We start from the raw sequence: 17238 nt of genomic DNA on the forward strand, positions 1-17238 counted from the left end.
CTCCAAAGTGGGATTGTGAGATTATATGATAGTTCTATTTTTAAGTTTTTGAGGATCCTCCATACTGTTTACCACGGTGGCTGTACCAATTCATAAGTCCATCAACAGTTCACAAGAGTCCCCTTTTCTCCACATACAAGCTGACATTTGTTACCTCTTGTCTTTTTGATGAGGTTAAATTATTTTCTACCTTTTTTTCCTCTGTGCTTCAGTTGGATAATTTCTATTGACTTATTTATAAGGTAAATATTGGTTAATTATTTTCTCAGCTGTGACAAGTTTACTTAAGAGCCTGAGGAAGGAGTTGCTCATCTCTGATACCTTTTTTTTTTTTTATTTTCAGCATTTCTAATTGACTTTATCACTTCCATCTTTCTGCTGAAATTTCCCATCAGTTTATGGATATTGTCCACCTTTTTTATTATAGTCCTTAAGGACTATAATATATAATATTACTTCTACTTCTATTACTTCTAGCCATTTAATTTTTTGTTTTTATTTTCTTAAAAGATTTTATCTTAAAGTATTTTCTACACCCAACATGGGGCTCAAACTTACAGGCCAGAGATCAAGAGTCACAGGCTCTACTGACTGGGCCAGCCAGGAGCCCCTCTTCTAGTCATTTTAAAGTCCCATTCGGATAGATCTCACACCAATATCATCTATGAGTCTGACTCTGTCAGTTGCTTTGTATCTTCACAGGGCGTTGTCACCATTGTTGTCTTTGTTGTCATCATCATCATCTTTTTTGTAAGTCATATAATTTTTTTTCTTTTTAAGTAAGCTCTACACCCAGCATGGGGCTTAAACTCACAACCCTGAGATCAGGAGTTGCATGCTCTAATAACTGAGCCAACCAGGCACCCCATCAAATAATTTTTGGTTGAATGACAAACATCTTGTCCAAAACAGGGGAGATTAGGTAAATAGCCTTTATATCTAGAAAGGGACACATCTCTTCTCAGGCAGTTTAGCATAGTAGATGGAGTCATTCTGGTTAAAAGATGAGGTGGATTTAGGAATTGCTCTTTCAGTGTACCATAAGCTTAAAATTCCTCTTATGATGCCTTGTACTTGGGGTCGGGTCTGGAATGCTGGAGGTTTTTCTCAATGTTTGTTTTCCACTTTCAGCTCTCAGTTCCCTATACACATTATAGGCACCACAGAGGTGGTCTCTCTCCATATTTTTGCCCCTCTGCCAGTGGTGGACTGCTGCTATTTGTTATGTTTTTGGCTGGAGTGCTGTGAGAGGGTGCGGTAGTTCTCTCTTGTCCTTTTCATCTTCAGTCGTAGGTAGTCTATATGCTTGTGCCTTGGAGGATGAGAGTTTCTTAGAATTCCTGCCTCTACTCCTAATCAAACTTTGCTTTGTGTGTATGGCACGTCTTGTGTAGGAGTTTCCCGCCCTTCCTTCAGTCTTAGGAAACCTCTGAAAGTATGAGTATAGAATTCTTGGCTGAGGTCTGTTTCTTTTCCCTCCCTGTGAGGTTGGGTTTCTTTGTTTTGTTTTGTTTTTGTTTTTGTTTTTTCCTCTTCTTTTACTCTGTCCTTTCCCTGGCAACAGTGAGGTAAAGACCCACTTTACCTGAAGAGTTTGGGCAGCTCGGGCCTTTCCTTCAGGATAGATAATACTGTCCTCTATGTCTATACTACTATGGGAGGCTCTTTTCAGTCTCATTCTGTATTCAGTCTTTCATACGAGCCCTTGGTAAAGGTCATGGAAGAGAACCTGTAAATAAGTACAAGCTTCCTGTGTGGCACACAGAGATTCTTTGTTGTTATTCTAGACCACGCTAGACCTTTAGTGATTCATTAAAATCTTAGGTGTGTCCTTAGTTGCTTCTGTGATGGCCCAAGTACCTCCCATGTTCCAGCACAGAGGAGACAACTCAACACTCAAGTCTCTTCTCGGAAGGAACTGTGCCTCCTTGGATTTTAGGCTACTTAGTTAACTGGCAATCTCTGCTCAGCTCTTACATTCAACTTTCTGGTTCAAAAAAAGTTATGATTTAGCTTTTTTCAGTATCAGGGAGGGGAATATGCTCTTTCCAGCTTTTTTTTTTTTTTAAAGTCCTAAATGGAAGTGGAACTTCCTACCTATTGTTTTGTATCATATTCCCTCTTCTCCACCCTGCCATCCAATTAGTGTTGCAAACAATTCCCCTTGTCATGAAAATATTGTTTTTAATGGCTGTGTATTGTTGCTTTATATTAATATAGCAATTTTTTCAACCAAATTTATATTATTGGGCATTGTATAGACTTAACACTTGATTTTCCCAGCATCTTTACTCCAGTGCACTTCCTATAGTAATGGACTCCTTTCTTTAGAAAACCCCCTCCTGCGTGTGTTATTTTGGGATTGCCAGTCACGGTACTTCATCGTGCTGGCCTCTGCGTGGTAAGAATGACCCAGGTCCACCTGTTGTAGTATCTTGGTTACAGTGATTAATTCAGAGCTGAGCATATGAGACTGGAGGAACAAAATCCATTTTCAGAAATTTCTCTGAGTTAGATGAAAAACTTCTGTATCTTGGGATCATAGGATTCCCAGCTCCCTCTTCTCCACTACTTGAAGGAAATCCTGTGTACAGTGGGACTGAGAGATTGGGAGAAATGGGTCCTGACAGCATCAGTGCCTAATTTTAGGCCATAACATTTCCAGTTTCTCTGGTTCCTTTGGTTCTTCATGTCTGATCCACCCATTACCAAAAAATTCTTTTTTGTTTAAGTTGGTTTGATTTGGGTTGTTCATTACTCCAGAAAGTATCCTCACTAATTTATACCCTAGGTAGCATTCAAATCTCGCCAATATAAATAATACAGTGAAGAAACTTACAGTTGATACATCTTTTGCAAACATGCATGCTCTCTTTGCTCATTAAGAAACATTTTCAATGGGGCGCCTGGGTGGCTCAGCGAGTTAAGCCTCTGCCTTTGGCTCAGGTCATGATATCAGGGTCCTGGGATTGAGTCCTGCATCGGTCTCTCTGTTCAGCAGAGAGCCTGCTTCCCACCCACCCAGCTCTCTCTCTGCCTGTCTCTCTGCCTACTTGTGATCTCTCTGTCAAATAAATAAATAAAATCTTAAAAAAAAAAGGAAACATTTCCAAAATAAGAATTGCTGGGTCATAGAAATGTGAAAGTGTTTCGATGTGTGTGAAATTGCCTTCAGAAAGGTTGTCCATTTATACTTTTATAAGGAGTGTATATGTCCCTATTTCCACATAGTCACGGGAATACTGAGTGGTATTAATTTTTTAAATTCCCAAACAGATGGAGATATACTGCTTTTCTCTTGACACTATTCCTATACCTGTGTTCCCAAGTATGTCTTCATAGAATAACAAGAGAACAAAGATCAAATGTGGATGGAAATTTGGAATAAAACCAGAAAAAAAGGGAGAAGTCCAAAATTTGTTCTGAGAGCATTACCACTGTGAATACTCAGCCCTGGGTTTTCCCCAGAATAGGTATTAAGGACTGGCTGAGCCAGTATGAATGTTTCAGGGAGAAATAAATTTGAGGGAGTGAATGGAAGTCCTACCCAGGGTTACCACCTTAGCCTGAGGGCTCCAATAGGTGATTGGCTGGTGCATTAATCAAAAGCTCCACACCCTGTGGGGTTAATATATATATATTATAGCAGGGACCCAGACTTCTGGTTCCTGCTATTGAGGAATCTCACCCACAAGGTTGTGGGCTCAACTCCTTCTAGGAATATTGACCCTAACACCAGCCATTGCAGAAAAATATCTCCCGTAAGTGCTTGGTGTCAGTGTTGATTTGGGGCAGGTGGCTTCTTTGCTTTTCTCAAATGTAAATACGGGAGAGAAGAGATAATCTCTGATTTATTTTAATTTCCTTCTCCTCTGTTCCTTCTTTGGTTTTATTTCTCCTTTATCCAGAGAGAAAGGCAGAGGCACCAAAAGGAAGCTTTAAGAAAGATAATGTTAAAAAAAAAAAAAAGATAACGTTTAAATATAGTAGACTCCTTATACCCTGTTCTCTGTAATAGAATTAATTTCCTTCTTGGTACCCTAGGTGTAGATTCTCAGTGATGGCCTCCTAATTGTGGTTGGTTTAAGGCTGTGCACTGCTTAAGGCTGAGCTATTTGTTACTCACCTGTTTGTCCATTATAGAAAATAAGGTTCACAAAGGCAGGGGATCAGTCTGTTAAATTCACTGCTGTATGCTGAGTGCTTAGGAAAGGGCTTAATTTTTCACTGAGTGAATGAATCATTACGCCCTGAAATCCTTTTGCTTCCTTAATAGAAACTACCTGGTGACAGTACCAGCCCAGCTTAACTTCCCCTCTACCCAGAGAGTTTGTTTGGATCTGAGCCCTGGGTGCCATGATGTAAAATTCACTATTACTCTGGAGACCAAGGACAAGACCCAGAAGTTGCTAGAAACCTCTGGATCGAAGAAGAGGCACTTACAATGCATCTCCTTTCTGGTAAGCACAGATTCAACTCCAACTCTGCTCTCTTCCTTTCTTAGCTTCCTTTCTAGGCATTTAGGCAATCTAAACTGTAAGTATGATTTCTGTTATTTTACTTTTGCCACAGTCTTTAAACCTGTCTCCCCTAAGCCTAAACTGAACTCTTGGCCGTAACACATTCACAATTTCCTTGACCTTGGATTTCTTCTTTTTTAGTTTTGGACCTTAACTTCTGAACATGGTTTCTCTTCTTCCTGGCAACTTGTTTTATGACCCTACCCTTGCTACCCCCAGCTGTTTCCCCAATATCCTACTCTGCCACAAAGCTCCCTTCTCTTGTTCAGGTACCACCTCCTGCTGGTGGCACAGAGGAAGTGGCTACAATCTGGGTTTCTGCTACTGGAAATAATACCAGTTTTGAGGAGAAGAAAACGGTCCTAATTCAGAGGCAGGGGAATGGCGTCTTTATACAAACTGACAAACCTATCTACAACCCAGGGCAGGAAGGTAAGAGGCATACTGACGGGATTCGACAAAAGACAGGACGAACCGCTGCCCATATTCAGAAAGAAGGGCTTTGTGGTTGGGTGAGAGGTCAGTGGAACAAGGCAGGAGGGAGGAAGGTTTGCAGGGAGGAGGGGTCACAGGTGTTGAATACAAGCTGTGTTACATCAGCAGGAGTTAAGTGGGTGGAGTTGCTAGTGTGTGTGTGTATCTGAAACAAAAGTACACACATTTCCTGGGATGGAATTTGGCAACTTTAACTGGGCTTCTGCATCTTACAGCAAGCTGCTGATATGAATAAGACAGCATCAAGAAACATTGTATGAGGACATTTTCAAGGGCTTTTGGCTTGAGCCCCTGGTATTTGTACTTTGTCCCTTCTTTGGTAGAAGGGCATTACATTCTAATGTTTCCAAGTTAGAGGCTGGGTGGGGCTTTGACTTCTCTCTGACTCAGTTTTTGTTTTTTTGTTTTGTTTTAAAGTAAAACCTGATGGAATTTTGCTGACTTAGAAGTGTGTGGGGGAAGTAGAAAGGGTGGAAAAAAGATTCATAGAGGGGAAAACCCCCTTTGCCAATGATGTCTGTTCTGTTCTAGTGCACTTCCGCATTGTCACCCTGAACAGCAGCTTTGTCCCAGTGAATGACAAGGTGAGAATTTAGTTGGGAAGAGGGAAAGGGAGAGGAGTAGGGCAGACTGAGAGAGAGTGGGCAAAAGGAGATTCTTTCTAAAAGTGCGATGAGGTGAAGTCATCTGAGATCCAGAATGTTTGTGCTAGTCTCAGATTACAAGTCTAAACCCTCCTTGTCCCATCTTCTAAAAACAGGCAGCGTGGATAGCTGAGAACATCAGTTAGATTAGCCTTCCTGAGAGATGCTCATCTCCACTGTTATTTAAAGGGATTTTTTTTTTTTTAAAGATTTATTTATTTATTTAACAGACAGAGATCACAAGTAGGCAGAGAGGCAGGCGGGGGTGGGGGTGGGAAGCAGACTCCCTGCCGAGCAGAGAGCCCTTTCCGGGGCTCGATCCCAGGACCCCGGCTCGATCCCAGGACCCCAGCTCGATCCCAGGACCCCGGGATCATGACCTGAGCCCAAGGCAGAGGCTTTAACCCACTGAGCCACCCAGGCGCCCCTTAAAGGAATTTTTAAAGGGATTCCTGGATGGCTCAGTCTGTTAAGCATCTGCCTCCGGCTCAGGTCTTGATCCCAGGGTTCTGGGCTCAAGTCCTGCATCTGGGGCCTTGCTCAGCAGAGGAGTCTGCGTCTCCCTCTACCTGCCACTCCCCCTGTTTGTGTGCTAGAGCACACTCTCCTCTCTCTCTCTCTCAAATAAATAAATAAGTCCTTAAAAATAAAGAGAGTTTTTGAAAACTTCCAGGCCTTCTCTCCAGGAATGACACCATGTGGCTTTGCAGTTCTGATATTAGAAATAATTCAGGAGGATGTTTAACAAAAAGAAAAAAATAAGAATATCCATCCCCACCATCCTTTTACTACAAGGCAAGGTGTATGATAAAGTAGGCAATTCTCTTAAGACTACATTATGGGGGCACCTGGGTGGCTCAGTTGGTTGAGTGACTGCTTTCAGCTCTGGTCATGGTCCTGGAGTCCCGGGATCGAGTCCCACATCGGGCTCCAGCTCCATGGGGAGTCTGTTTCACCCTCTGACCTTCTCCCCTCTCATGCTCTCTCTCTCTCTCAAATAAATTAAAAAAATCTTAAAAAAAAAAAAAAAAAGACTACATTATGTGCCAGGGCACCTGGGTGGCTCAGTGGGTTAAGCCTCTGCCTTTGGCTCAGGTCATGATCTCGGGGTCCTGGGATTGAGCCCCACATTGGTCTCTCTGCTCAGCAGAGAGCTTGCTTCCCAAGCCCCCAACTCTCTCTCTGCCTGTCTCTCTGCCTACTTGTGATCTCTCTGATCAGCTTATTGATCAGCAGCTTCCTTCACCACTACTTTCTTCCCCAATTTAGAATTATTTTCTATTGCTCCTTCCTATCACCTGCATCCTTTCTTCATCAATCCGGCTTAATATTGCCTACTTCTTTTTTTTTTTTTTTTCAAGATTTTATTTATTTATTTGACAGAGACAAAGCAAGAGAGGGAACACAAGCAGGGGGAATGGGAAAGGGAGAAGCAGGCTCCCCACTGAGCAGGGAACTCAATGTGGGATCCTATCCCAGGATCCTGGGATCATGAACCCAGCCCAAGGCAGACACTTAACCGACTCAGCCACCCAGGCACCCCTAATATTGCCCACTTTTTTCTCAGCAGTCTGGTAATCCCAGTGCTGAGAGGAGGAAGTACTAGTGGAGAGCGTGGCCAAGTGTTAGTTTAGGCTCTACTGCCCCCTGAAGGTGGATCTCATTAGCTACCCTTGTTACTCTCCTCCTCCACGCAGGTTAGACCCCATTACTGAGAGGTGTTCTGATTTCCATCCTTATTCTCTATTTCTGTTGTAAATTACTCCTTCCTCTTCACAGCATTTCTTTACCCAGCCCCCGACTCCAAGATCCAATCTGAAACACTGAAAATTTGAAACTCCAATTTGAAATACTGAGATAAACTAAAGGAATTTTTCTAAGAAACTGAGGGACAAAGATTGTGAGGTTACAGAGGACAGTATTTTATCCTGAGGCAACTGAAGTATACTTGAGATTTATTGAGCCTCTCTGGTTTGGTTGCTACAACCATTTATTCAGAAATCTCAGCCTGCTTCCGGTTGGAAATGCTATTTTCCTAGCATTGTTGAACACTTGGTTTTTTCCAGAGCCTACTTCTGGGTAATTGGTGTCCTCCCTGCTTCTTGACTCTCTGTGTGAGAAAAGTACTTTGTCATCTGAGAGGTGTTCTTTTTCTGTACTTTTTAGCAGTCCATAGTAGTCTCATTTTTGTCTCCTTATTGTCTGTGTAGTTGTGGTTTGTAAGAATCCTGTCTCCCTCTTTATCTTGAAGGGGAGCAGAATGTGCTACCCCAAAATGGGCTACTTTGCCATGTGGATTATTTTGAGCTGAAGGCAATGATGAGCCAAAATGCTCAGGAAAAATTATTTTATTTCTCCCTTAACTGACTAAAAGAATTTATATAGTGGGGAAGGTGCCTGGGTGGCCCAGTCTGTTGCACGTCTGACTCTTGATTTTGGCTCAGGTCACATCTCAGGGTCTTGGAATCAAGTCCTGCCTTGGGCTCCATGCTCAGGGTGGAGTCTGCTTGAGATTCTTCCTCTCCCTCTCCCTCTGCCCTTCCCCCACTCTTGCTCTCTGTCTCTCTAAATAAATAAAATCTTTAAAAAAAAAAAAAAAGAGAGATCTTAAATGGGGGCATGGCCCAGTTACCAGATATAACTTTTTTTACCTAAAAGATTCATCTGCATGGTAGGACAAACATTTGATTACCAACCATCTGCTCTTCTGATCTTCCTGTGAATTGCCCTATTTCCCGCTGAAGCCCCAGGCTTCTATCTCATTCCTTAGCTCAGAATGGCATATAAGTGAGTCTCAGTTGCCTGGCAGTCCATGAGTCTCACTGTCTTTGTGCAAATGTATGTAATTAAATTTTTTCTCCTGTTACTCCATCTTTTGTCAATTTAATTATTAGACCAGCCAAAGAACCTAGAAGGGAAGAAGGGAAAATTTTCTGTTCCTATAATCCTTATCTCTCATTTTTTGGCTTTTCTGAAGAATTGCCATTATCCTGGATATCAAGGCTAATAGTTGTATTTAATGAATCTCTGTTTCTTCACTGGTTGACATCACGTGGTACTTGGTCTAAGAGTCAAAGGCAAGCACCATCTTGATTTCATTCCCTTTTCCTTCCAAGTGAGATCCAGTCCTTGTATGCTCTCTGAGGCCCCTGTATTTAAATTCCAGCTTTCAATCTCATTTAGTTTTTAAGTGTATATAATACTAATTGGAATGCCCAAAATTCAGTAAGTGTATAGTCTCTAATCAAGTCTTAATTATATTAACATTTTAGACATTTTCTCTCTCTCTTTTTTTAAGACTTATTAGAGAGAGAGAGAGAAAGAGAGCATGAGTAGCAGGGGCAAAAGGAGAAGGAGAGAGAATCTGAAGCAGACTCTGCAATGAGTGTGGAGCCTGATTCGAGACTCAGTCTCATGACTCTGAGATCCTGACCTGAGCCAAAACCAAGAGTCAGTGCCTAGCTGACTGACTGTACCACCCCGGCACCCCAACATTTTAGATATTCTAATTACCAATTTCCTTGGCTATGATTTTGTACAATTCTAATTATTACAATTTCAAAAAAAATCAAAAGATATACAAATAACACAATAAAAAGATGATTTTTCTCATAGATTATCTGGAGCAGTCATTTTGTTCTCAACTTTTTATTATAAGAATTTTCAAACATAGCATTCATTATGTTTCATTTTGCCATATTCATTTTAATTGATCTTTTTTCTTTTTTTTCTGAATCATTTAAAAATAAGTTGCAGGTATCATAACATGTTATTCCTGAACACTTTAGCATGTATCTTTTTAAAAGTAGATCCTAGGGGCACCTGGCTGGCTCAGTCAGTGGAGAGTGTGACTCTTGATCTTGAGGTTGTGAGTTTGAGCCACTGGTGGGTGTAGAGATTACTTAAAATTAAAATCTTTAAAAAAATAAAGAAAAGGTCCATCTTAAATAATCATGATATCATTATCAAACCTAAGAAAATTAACAATAATCATTTAATACCCAGTCTTAAATCAGTTTTTTTCAAATGAGTTTGAGGGTTTTTTTGAACTAAGATCTGATCAAAGTCTTTTAAATTTATGTCTTTTAAATTTCTCTTAACTTAAAATAATCTTAATTTTTCATTATTGACTTTTTTTTTTAAAGAGAGAGAGAGAGAGAAAGTGATCAAGCTAAATGACTTGTAGAATGTCATCATTCCAGAATATTGACTTTTAAGGAAGCCTAGTTGTCTTACAGAGTATTCAACATTCTTGATTTGTCTGATAATTTCTTTACTGTGTAATCTAACTTGTTTCCCCATCTTCTGGAAGTTGTTCTGAGGTCTTAATTAGATTTAAGCTAAACATTTTTGGCAAAAATATTTACTAGACAATGCTATGAACCTCCAGTATACTCTAAAGGATACACATAATGTCAGGTTGTCCCATTATTAGTGAAAATGAATTTGATTACTTGCTTAAGGTAAATAATTTCTCTCTAATTTCTCTAGTGTAAAGGTATGTCTTCTCTTCAAATTTTTAAATCTATTTTAATTTTTAAATTTTTATTTTTTTTCAATATTTGAGAAAGAGAGAGAGAGAGAGAGTGCATGAGCTGGAGGGAGGGGCAGAGCAAGAGGAAGAAGCAGACTCCCTGCCAAGCAGGGAGCTGGATGTGGAGCTCAATGTGGGGCTCAATCCGAGGACCCTGAGATCATGACCTGAGCCAAAGGCAGACACTTAACCTACTGAGCCATGCAGGTGCCCCTAATTTTTTTATTTATTTAATGTAAGTTCCATGCCCATCTTGGGGCTTAGACACAACCTTGAGATCAAGAGTCATAAGCTCTACTGACTGAGCCAGCCAGGTACCCCTGTCTTCTTCTTGTTTTCTAATTAGTAAATAATTTTGGTGACACTTTAGCACTTAGCCCAATAACCTGTTCACCACTAACCTTTTGGTTTTAGCATCCATTTTCTTGAAGTCTTTTGATGGAACTCTTTAAAAATTTTTAAAAAATATTTTAATAATATTTTATTTATTTATTTGACAGAGAGAGAGAGAGAGAGAGACAGAGAGCAAAAGTGGTGGGGGTGGGCAGCAGATGGAGAGGGAGGGAGAAGCAGGCTCCCTGATTAGCCGGGAGCCTGATACCCGGGGCTTGATCCCCAGGACCCTCGGATCGTGACCTGAGCCAAATGCAGATGCTTAACCAACTGAGCCACCCAAGCACCCCCATGGAACTCTTTTAAACAAAATATTTTTTAGAAGTGACCATGTTGCCAGTGGCATTCGGACAGCAGAGGAGGAGTCAAGGAGATATTTAGCTCCCAAGAAGAGGTTTAAACATCCGGGAGCCTCCAGATGCTAAGACTTTGTTTTCAGGCATGTTGTGGTAGAGCTCAGTCCCAGAGCCCTAAGGGACGCTGAAGGGTCTGAAGCTTCATTTCTTCAAATGTTCTGGGGACTGTCAATCCCTCTGAGGAAATCTCTTCTCTCTCCTCCCCTAGCCAGTAAGCTTTAGCTCCATCGTTACCCTGATGAGGGCACAAAAGAGCCATTTAGAAAGGAAGAAGAGGGCAACAGAGAAAGAGAGAGGCCCTTGTGAACTTTCTGCTTTCAGCCCATCCTTATTGCTTATCGTGCTTTAACCCACATTATCTGATTTTCCTTTTCAGTACTCCCTGGTGGAGCTGCAGGTAAGTCGAAGTTTCCTTTTCTTTTCTGTCAGCTGTGGAAAGGGGAAATAAATTTAGTGCTAAGCTTTAAAGCCAGAAACAACTCTGAGATCATGGCCCCGAGCCTGAGACTCTGCCCCAGTACTGAGCACCCAGAGCTCCACCCCAGCTGAGCCTGTTCTCCTGCCTGTGCCCCCTGCCCCCTTGGTCCTGAACCTCTGTAGAGAAGGACACCACTCTGCTGTGACTAGCCCTCCTACTCTGATTCCTGTGACTTTTCTGGGCCAGCCCTGGTTCGGTACTCCTCTTATTCTAATCGCTATCGTCATAGATACTCAGCAGTCGAGTAGGACACGGATACTGTGAGAAGTGCTAAGCAGGAAAGGGTCTAGAAGGGTGACTGCCCACAGCAACCCCTCCATGGTTCTGTTAGATTATCTTTCGGGTATCTTGTGCTAAATTCCTTCAGCATTGCCCCTAAATAGTTACCAAGAATAAGCACTTTGTAAAGGACGTCCCAAAGCCCACTTTCTGAAACTGGCAGTAACACATTTGAGAACTCAGTCTGATTATTTGAATCCACAAGGATGCTTTTCATCCCAAATGGGGTCAGACCCATAGGAAAATTTATTTTGCTTAGTAATAAAAAAAAATCATCGTTGAAACGGGGAGCTGTTCTTCCTGGTCATGAGGCACTTTGTGTCTTTACCTGCTTTTTGCAGTGCTGAGTGAGAAACAGGCAACGTCATGAGTTTCTTTCTAACAAACACAGGATCCAAATAGCAACAGGATCGCACAGTGGCTGGAAGTGGTGCCTGAGCAGCAAGGCATTGTAGACCTCTCCTTCCAGCTGGCACCAGAGGCAACGCTGGGAACCTATACAGTAGCAGTGGCTGGGGGCACGGCCTTTGGCACCTTCAGTGTGGAAGAATATGGTAGGTGGGAGAATTAGCAGGTCAAAGGGTTGGACACAATCTTGTCCCCAAATCAGCAAAGGTAAAGTAAAATCTACTATGGGGAGGGATTTAAAAAAAAATTTTTTTTTAAGATTTTATTTATTTGACAGACAGGGATCACAAGTGGGCAGAGAGGCAGGTAGGGAGAGAGAGGAAGGGAAGCAGGCTCCCCACTGAGCAGAGAGCCCGACACGGGGCTCGATCCCAGGACCCTGAGATCATGACCCGAGCCAAAGGCAGAGGCTGTAACCCACTGAGCCACCCAGGTGCCCCTAAATTTATTTTTGAACCAGGCTAAACCAGCTAATAACTTTGGGAGCATTTTGCTTTAATACTCCCCCCTTAATTTAATTAATTTAAGTATGACTGTTTTTTTACCCCTCTGTCTACTACCTGTATGGTCAAATCCTCTTTCTTTTCCTTTCCCACATCTATTTCCACTCTCTCCAGTGTTTTCTAAGTTTAAGGTGGATGTGGTGGAGCCCAGGCAATTATCAACAATGGAGGAGTCCTTCTTAGTGAAAATCTGTTGTAGGTAAGAGTAAAGCTCAGGATCTGGTGAAGAGTAAAACTGTATTGAGAAGCTGACAAAGGGAGTGTTATGGGAAGAGTTGTTGTGGAGGCATGGAGGCAGTGGTTAAAATGTAAGATATTTTTATATGGTCCCAAAGTCATGACTTAACCATTTTCTTTCTTTTCTTCCTTCTTTCTTTCTTTTTTAATATTTTATTTATTTATTTGACAGAAAGAGAGCACACCATGTGCATAAGCAGGGGGAGTGGCAGGAGAGGGAGAGGGAGAAGCAGGCTCCCTGCAGAGCAGGGAGCCCAATGTGGGGCTTGTTCCCAGGGTGATGGGATCATGACCTGAGCTGAAGGCAGATGCTTAACCACGTGAGCCACCCAGGAACCCCTAAGAACACATTTTCTAATTGTGTCTCTGCTCTTACTTCCATTGCTGAGTCAGCATTATTGATTCAGTGTCTACCTTATGCAGAAAACAATATTGAGTCCCATGGAGAAATAGGAATAAAAAGAGAGAAAACACCATCTCTGTCCTTCAGATGGTACTTATTGTATAGTGCAATATCGTAAGGCTATGAGTGAAGCAGGGAAGTGAACAGGACTAGGGAAGGACTGTTAGTACTTTAAGAAGTTGGAGTAGGGGAAAGAAGGGACAAGAGGAGGGTTGGATCTCAAGTGCACTCTCCCAACTCTGACTTCTCATGCTTTTCTGGGTTAGGTACACCTACGGAAAGCCCATACTGGGGACAGCACAGGTATCTGTGTGTCAAAAGGCATATACTTACCATTTTCCAGAGGCAGGACGGGAACTGCTACCTGACAAGTGCAGGAATCTTTCTGGACAGGTGAGTAAATGGGATGTAGAAAAGGAACCTTATTCCTATGTCCTAATGACTAGCTAAACATCAATATTAAAAAGTGATAAAGGAATTTAAAAATCGAAACAGATGAACATGAGAAAAAGAGAGAGGCTCTTAACTATAGAGAACAAACTGAAGGTTGCTGGAGAGGAGGCAGGTGGGGCGATGGGGTAACTGGGTGATGGACATTAAGGAGGGCACATGATGTAATGAGCACTGGGTGTCATATATAAGTGATAAATCACAAAATTCTACTAATGAAACTAATATTACACTATATGTTAACTAACTGAAACCTAAATAAAAACTGAAAAAAGAAAAAAAATATTGAAAAGTGGTTAAAAAATAAAAAGCAGTAAAAAGCCCAAAGTAGAAATCATTTCATACAATTATTGCCCTAGTTCCAAAGAACAAAGCAGTCTTCTTTACTCTAAACAGATGAAGTCTTTTTTAGAATCTGCCTTAGAGTCAAGAAATTAACCTAAATCCTTGGGAGGTACAGTTTTCCTGCAGTTGCTTCTCCCCCCCACCTCTCCCATATCTTGGAACTTTAGAGTTGTTTCATGATTGTGTGTTGCTGGTGTATATACTCTATGTTATAGGGGGGTTTTTCTGTCTTGAAGACGGAGAAACCAAAGCATGGAGATAAGAATTTCTTTCGATAGTGCGTTATGAAATGGGAGTAAAAGGTTATTCATCCTCTCTTTTTGGCCCCCTGATTGCCTCACTAGACAGACAAAACAGGATGCTTCTCTGCTTCTGTGGACATGTCCACTTTCAACCTCACTGGTTACATGTACAGCCACACCATCAATATTGTGGCTACTGTGGTGGAGGAAGGAACAGGTAAGTGGGATAGTCTTGGTTCATTAAGAAAAGAGAAAGGAGAAGGCCTGTTCCAGGGATAGACTTATTCAGAGGACTCAAGACCTCCCCTCGCTAGTGTTTGTGAATGACTCTGTTCCTAGGTCATAGTCAAAGGGAAGTGCCAGATTCCAGTCTGTCTTCTGTTACCTGTTTTCCCGAAAGGTTGGGGAGGAAGAGTTTGTTTGGATCTTTGGCCAGAAATATGTTCAGCTTCATATTTCTAGTAGCACTGTCCTTTCAGGGATTTTATGTTAAACATGAAGATGAGGATATCAGGTATTTCGATTGTCATATATCTGGTTTCCCTCTGCAGGAGTAGAAGCCAATACTACTCAGGATATCTACATTTCTTCACAAGTGGGATCAATAACCTTTGAAGACACCAAAGACTTTTATCACCCCAATTTCCCCTTCAGTGGGAAGGTATGTTGAAACTTGTCTCTACACAAAAAATGCTTAACCATCCACCGTTGCCTTCTTCCTGTAGACATAATAATAGCTAATTTAGCATTGTTCTAAGTACTTTACAGGTATTTACTTATTTAATCTTTATAACTACCCAGTGAGGTAGAAACTATTATTGGCCCCATTTTACAGAAGAGGGGACTGAGGCACAGCAAGGTTAAGGGATTTTCCAAAAGTTATACAGCTGGTAAGTGGTAACTAGGATCAAATTCAGGCAACCTCGATCCAGCGTATATACTCTTAATTCCTTATGCTGTGCTACCCTTAATCTCACATGAGATTCACTTTGAATATTAATGTGACTTTATTGCCTTTGCCAATGCCAGGGGCTCCTAATGTACAAATCTTTTAATTTTAGACCTGCAAGGTGTCTAGAGAAATCATCTAGTGTGGCTCCTCCCCTAAGCAAGATTAATGTTTAACTTTCCTTAACAGAGAGCCATTGATAGCTCCTTAAGTAGTTTCTTCAGAGATTTAAAAAATTTCCTTTGTTGGTGTCTTCTTTCTTTCTTAAAAAAATAAAACAAAGCAAAACAAAAAACCAAAACCAAAAAACCCCATTTATTTATTTACGTAATCTCTATACCCAACATGGGGCTTGAACGCTTTACCTCCAGATCAAGAGGTACATGCTCTCCCAACTGAGCCAGTCAGGCTTCCCTCCTGTCTTCTTTCTGATACTTAACAATCTATCTTTTTTTTAAGTTCCAAATAACTTTTCCACACAATAACCTTGTATATTTTTAGATCCATTTAGGCCCATCCTTAGTCATCTTTTCTCTAGACCAAGAACAATCCAGATCTTCTTAGAGCCTAAGGATTATACAATTTGGGAGTGGAAGGGGACTCTGTTTAAAAAAAATTAAAGCAATATAATGTACAGAGAGCCTTGGAAGGGGCTTGTGTAAATGACGGGTCTTAAAGCTTCATTAGCTACATGGCAAGTCTACTTCTGCTCCAGGCTGAGCTCCTCCTGTGTGTTTCTCATTTCCTTATAGACGTTAGTTTCCAACGCTTGAATCACATTTACCTGTTTTCTGGACTCCCTCCTGAAATGTGTTCTTAGAGTTTCTTTTATCACCTCACTTTACCACATACTTGAACTTACTTCAAACCTAATTCTAACATCCCAATAAACTTCATCCCCCAGATAAGAGTTAGGGGCCATGATGGCTCCCTTCTCAAGAATCATTCAGTATATCTGGTGATTTATGGCACAAATGGAACCATCAATGAGACCCTAACTACAGACAATGATGGCCTTGCTCCCTTCAAGCTGGATACAGTTAATTGGAGTGGGGGAGATATTTCTCTGGAGGTAAGACTTCCCTGAGGGAAAACGTCAAACTTTTCCTGTTTCTCTCCCCTCCTCCCTCTTCTGTAATTCCATCTCCATCATTCACCAGTCCTGCTTCCCACTTGACAAAAATTTTTGGGTTTTTTTAAAGATTTATTTGGAAGGGGGAATGGGCAGAGGGAGGGGGAGAGAGAACCCCAAGCAGACTCAGAGCATGGAGTGTGACATGGAGCTTAATCCTAGGACCCTGAGATCATGACCTGAGCCAAAACCAAGAGTAGCATGCCCAACCAACTGAGCTACCCAGGTGCCCCAAGGTTTGTTTGGGTTTTTTTTTTTGGTTTTTAATATCAATCTAATAAATGGCCCTTCAGATAAAAATTGTTATTTTTTTTAAGATTTTGTTTATTTATTTGATGGCGGGAGAGATCACAAGTAGGCAGAGAGAGAGAGAGAGGAGGAAGCAGGCTCCCTTCCGAGCCGAGAGCCCAACGCGGGACTCGATCCCAGGACCCTGAGATCATGACCTGAGCCGAAGGCAGAGGCTTAACCCACTGAGCCACCCAGGAACCCTAAAAATTGTTATTTCTACTAATTCATCTTACAACTTATCCCCATCTCTATTTTGATCCTGTATTTAAAATCAGAGTAGCAGGGCACCTGGGTGGCTCAGTGGGTTAAAGCCTCTGCCTTCGGTTCAGGTCATGGTCTTGGGGTCCTGGGATCAAGCCCCGAGTTGGGCTCTCTGCTTGGCGGGGAGCCTGCTTCCCTTCCTCTCTCTCTGACTGCCTCTCTGCCTACTTGTGATCTCTGTCACATAAATAAATAAATAAATCTTTTTAAAAAATTTAAATAAAATCAGAGTAGGGAGGAAAAAATAGTTCAGAGTCATTTTCTTCCTCCTATCTCCCTCTTCTCACCTGCCCTGGGCCATTACTCATAAAAATGGCA

General features: G+C 41.6%; 1 protein-coding gene across 1 annotated transcript in view; it reads left to right on the forward strand.

Annotated features, from left to right (window-relative positions):
• The window catches only part of LOC111142228 (alpha-2-macroglobulin like 1), a 45780-nt gene that overhangs the window by 5123 nt on the left and 23419 nt on the right, over positions 1-17238 (forward strand). Inside the window, exons 2-11 of the mRNA XM_022495266.1 lie at positions 4277-4460; positions 4790-4952; positions 5547-5599; positions 11319-11339; positions 12091-12253; positions 12725-12809; positions 13517-13643; positions 14390-14504; positions 14839-14948; positions 16141-16308. Of these exons, the coding sequence (XP_022350974.1) occupies positions 4277-4460; positions 4790-4952; positions 5547-5599; positions 11319-11339; positions 12091-12253; positions 12725-12809; positions 13517-13643; positions 14390-14504; positions 14839-14948; positions 16141-16308 (1189 nt within the window). The remainder of the gene's footprint in view (positions 1-4276; positions 4461-4789; positions 4953-5546; positions 5600-11318; positions 11340-12090; positions 12254-12724; positions 12810-13516; positions 13644-14389; positions 14505-14838; positions 14949-16140; positions 16309-17238) is intronic.

The sequence above is a fragment of the Enhydra lutris genome, unplaced genomic scaffold (genome assembly GCF_002288905.1).
Source record: "Enhydra lutris kenyoni isolate GAN:26980312 unplaced genomic scaffold, ASM228890v2 scaffoldscaffold7, whole genome shotgun sequence".
Taxonomy (NCBI): Eukaryota; Metazoa; Chordata; class Mammalia; order Carnivora; family Mustelidae; genus Enhydra; species Enhydra lutris.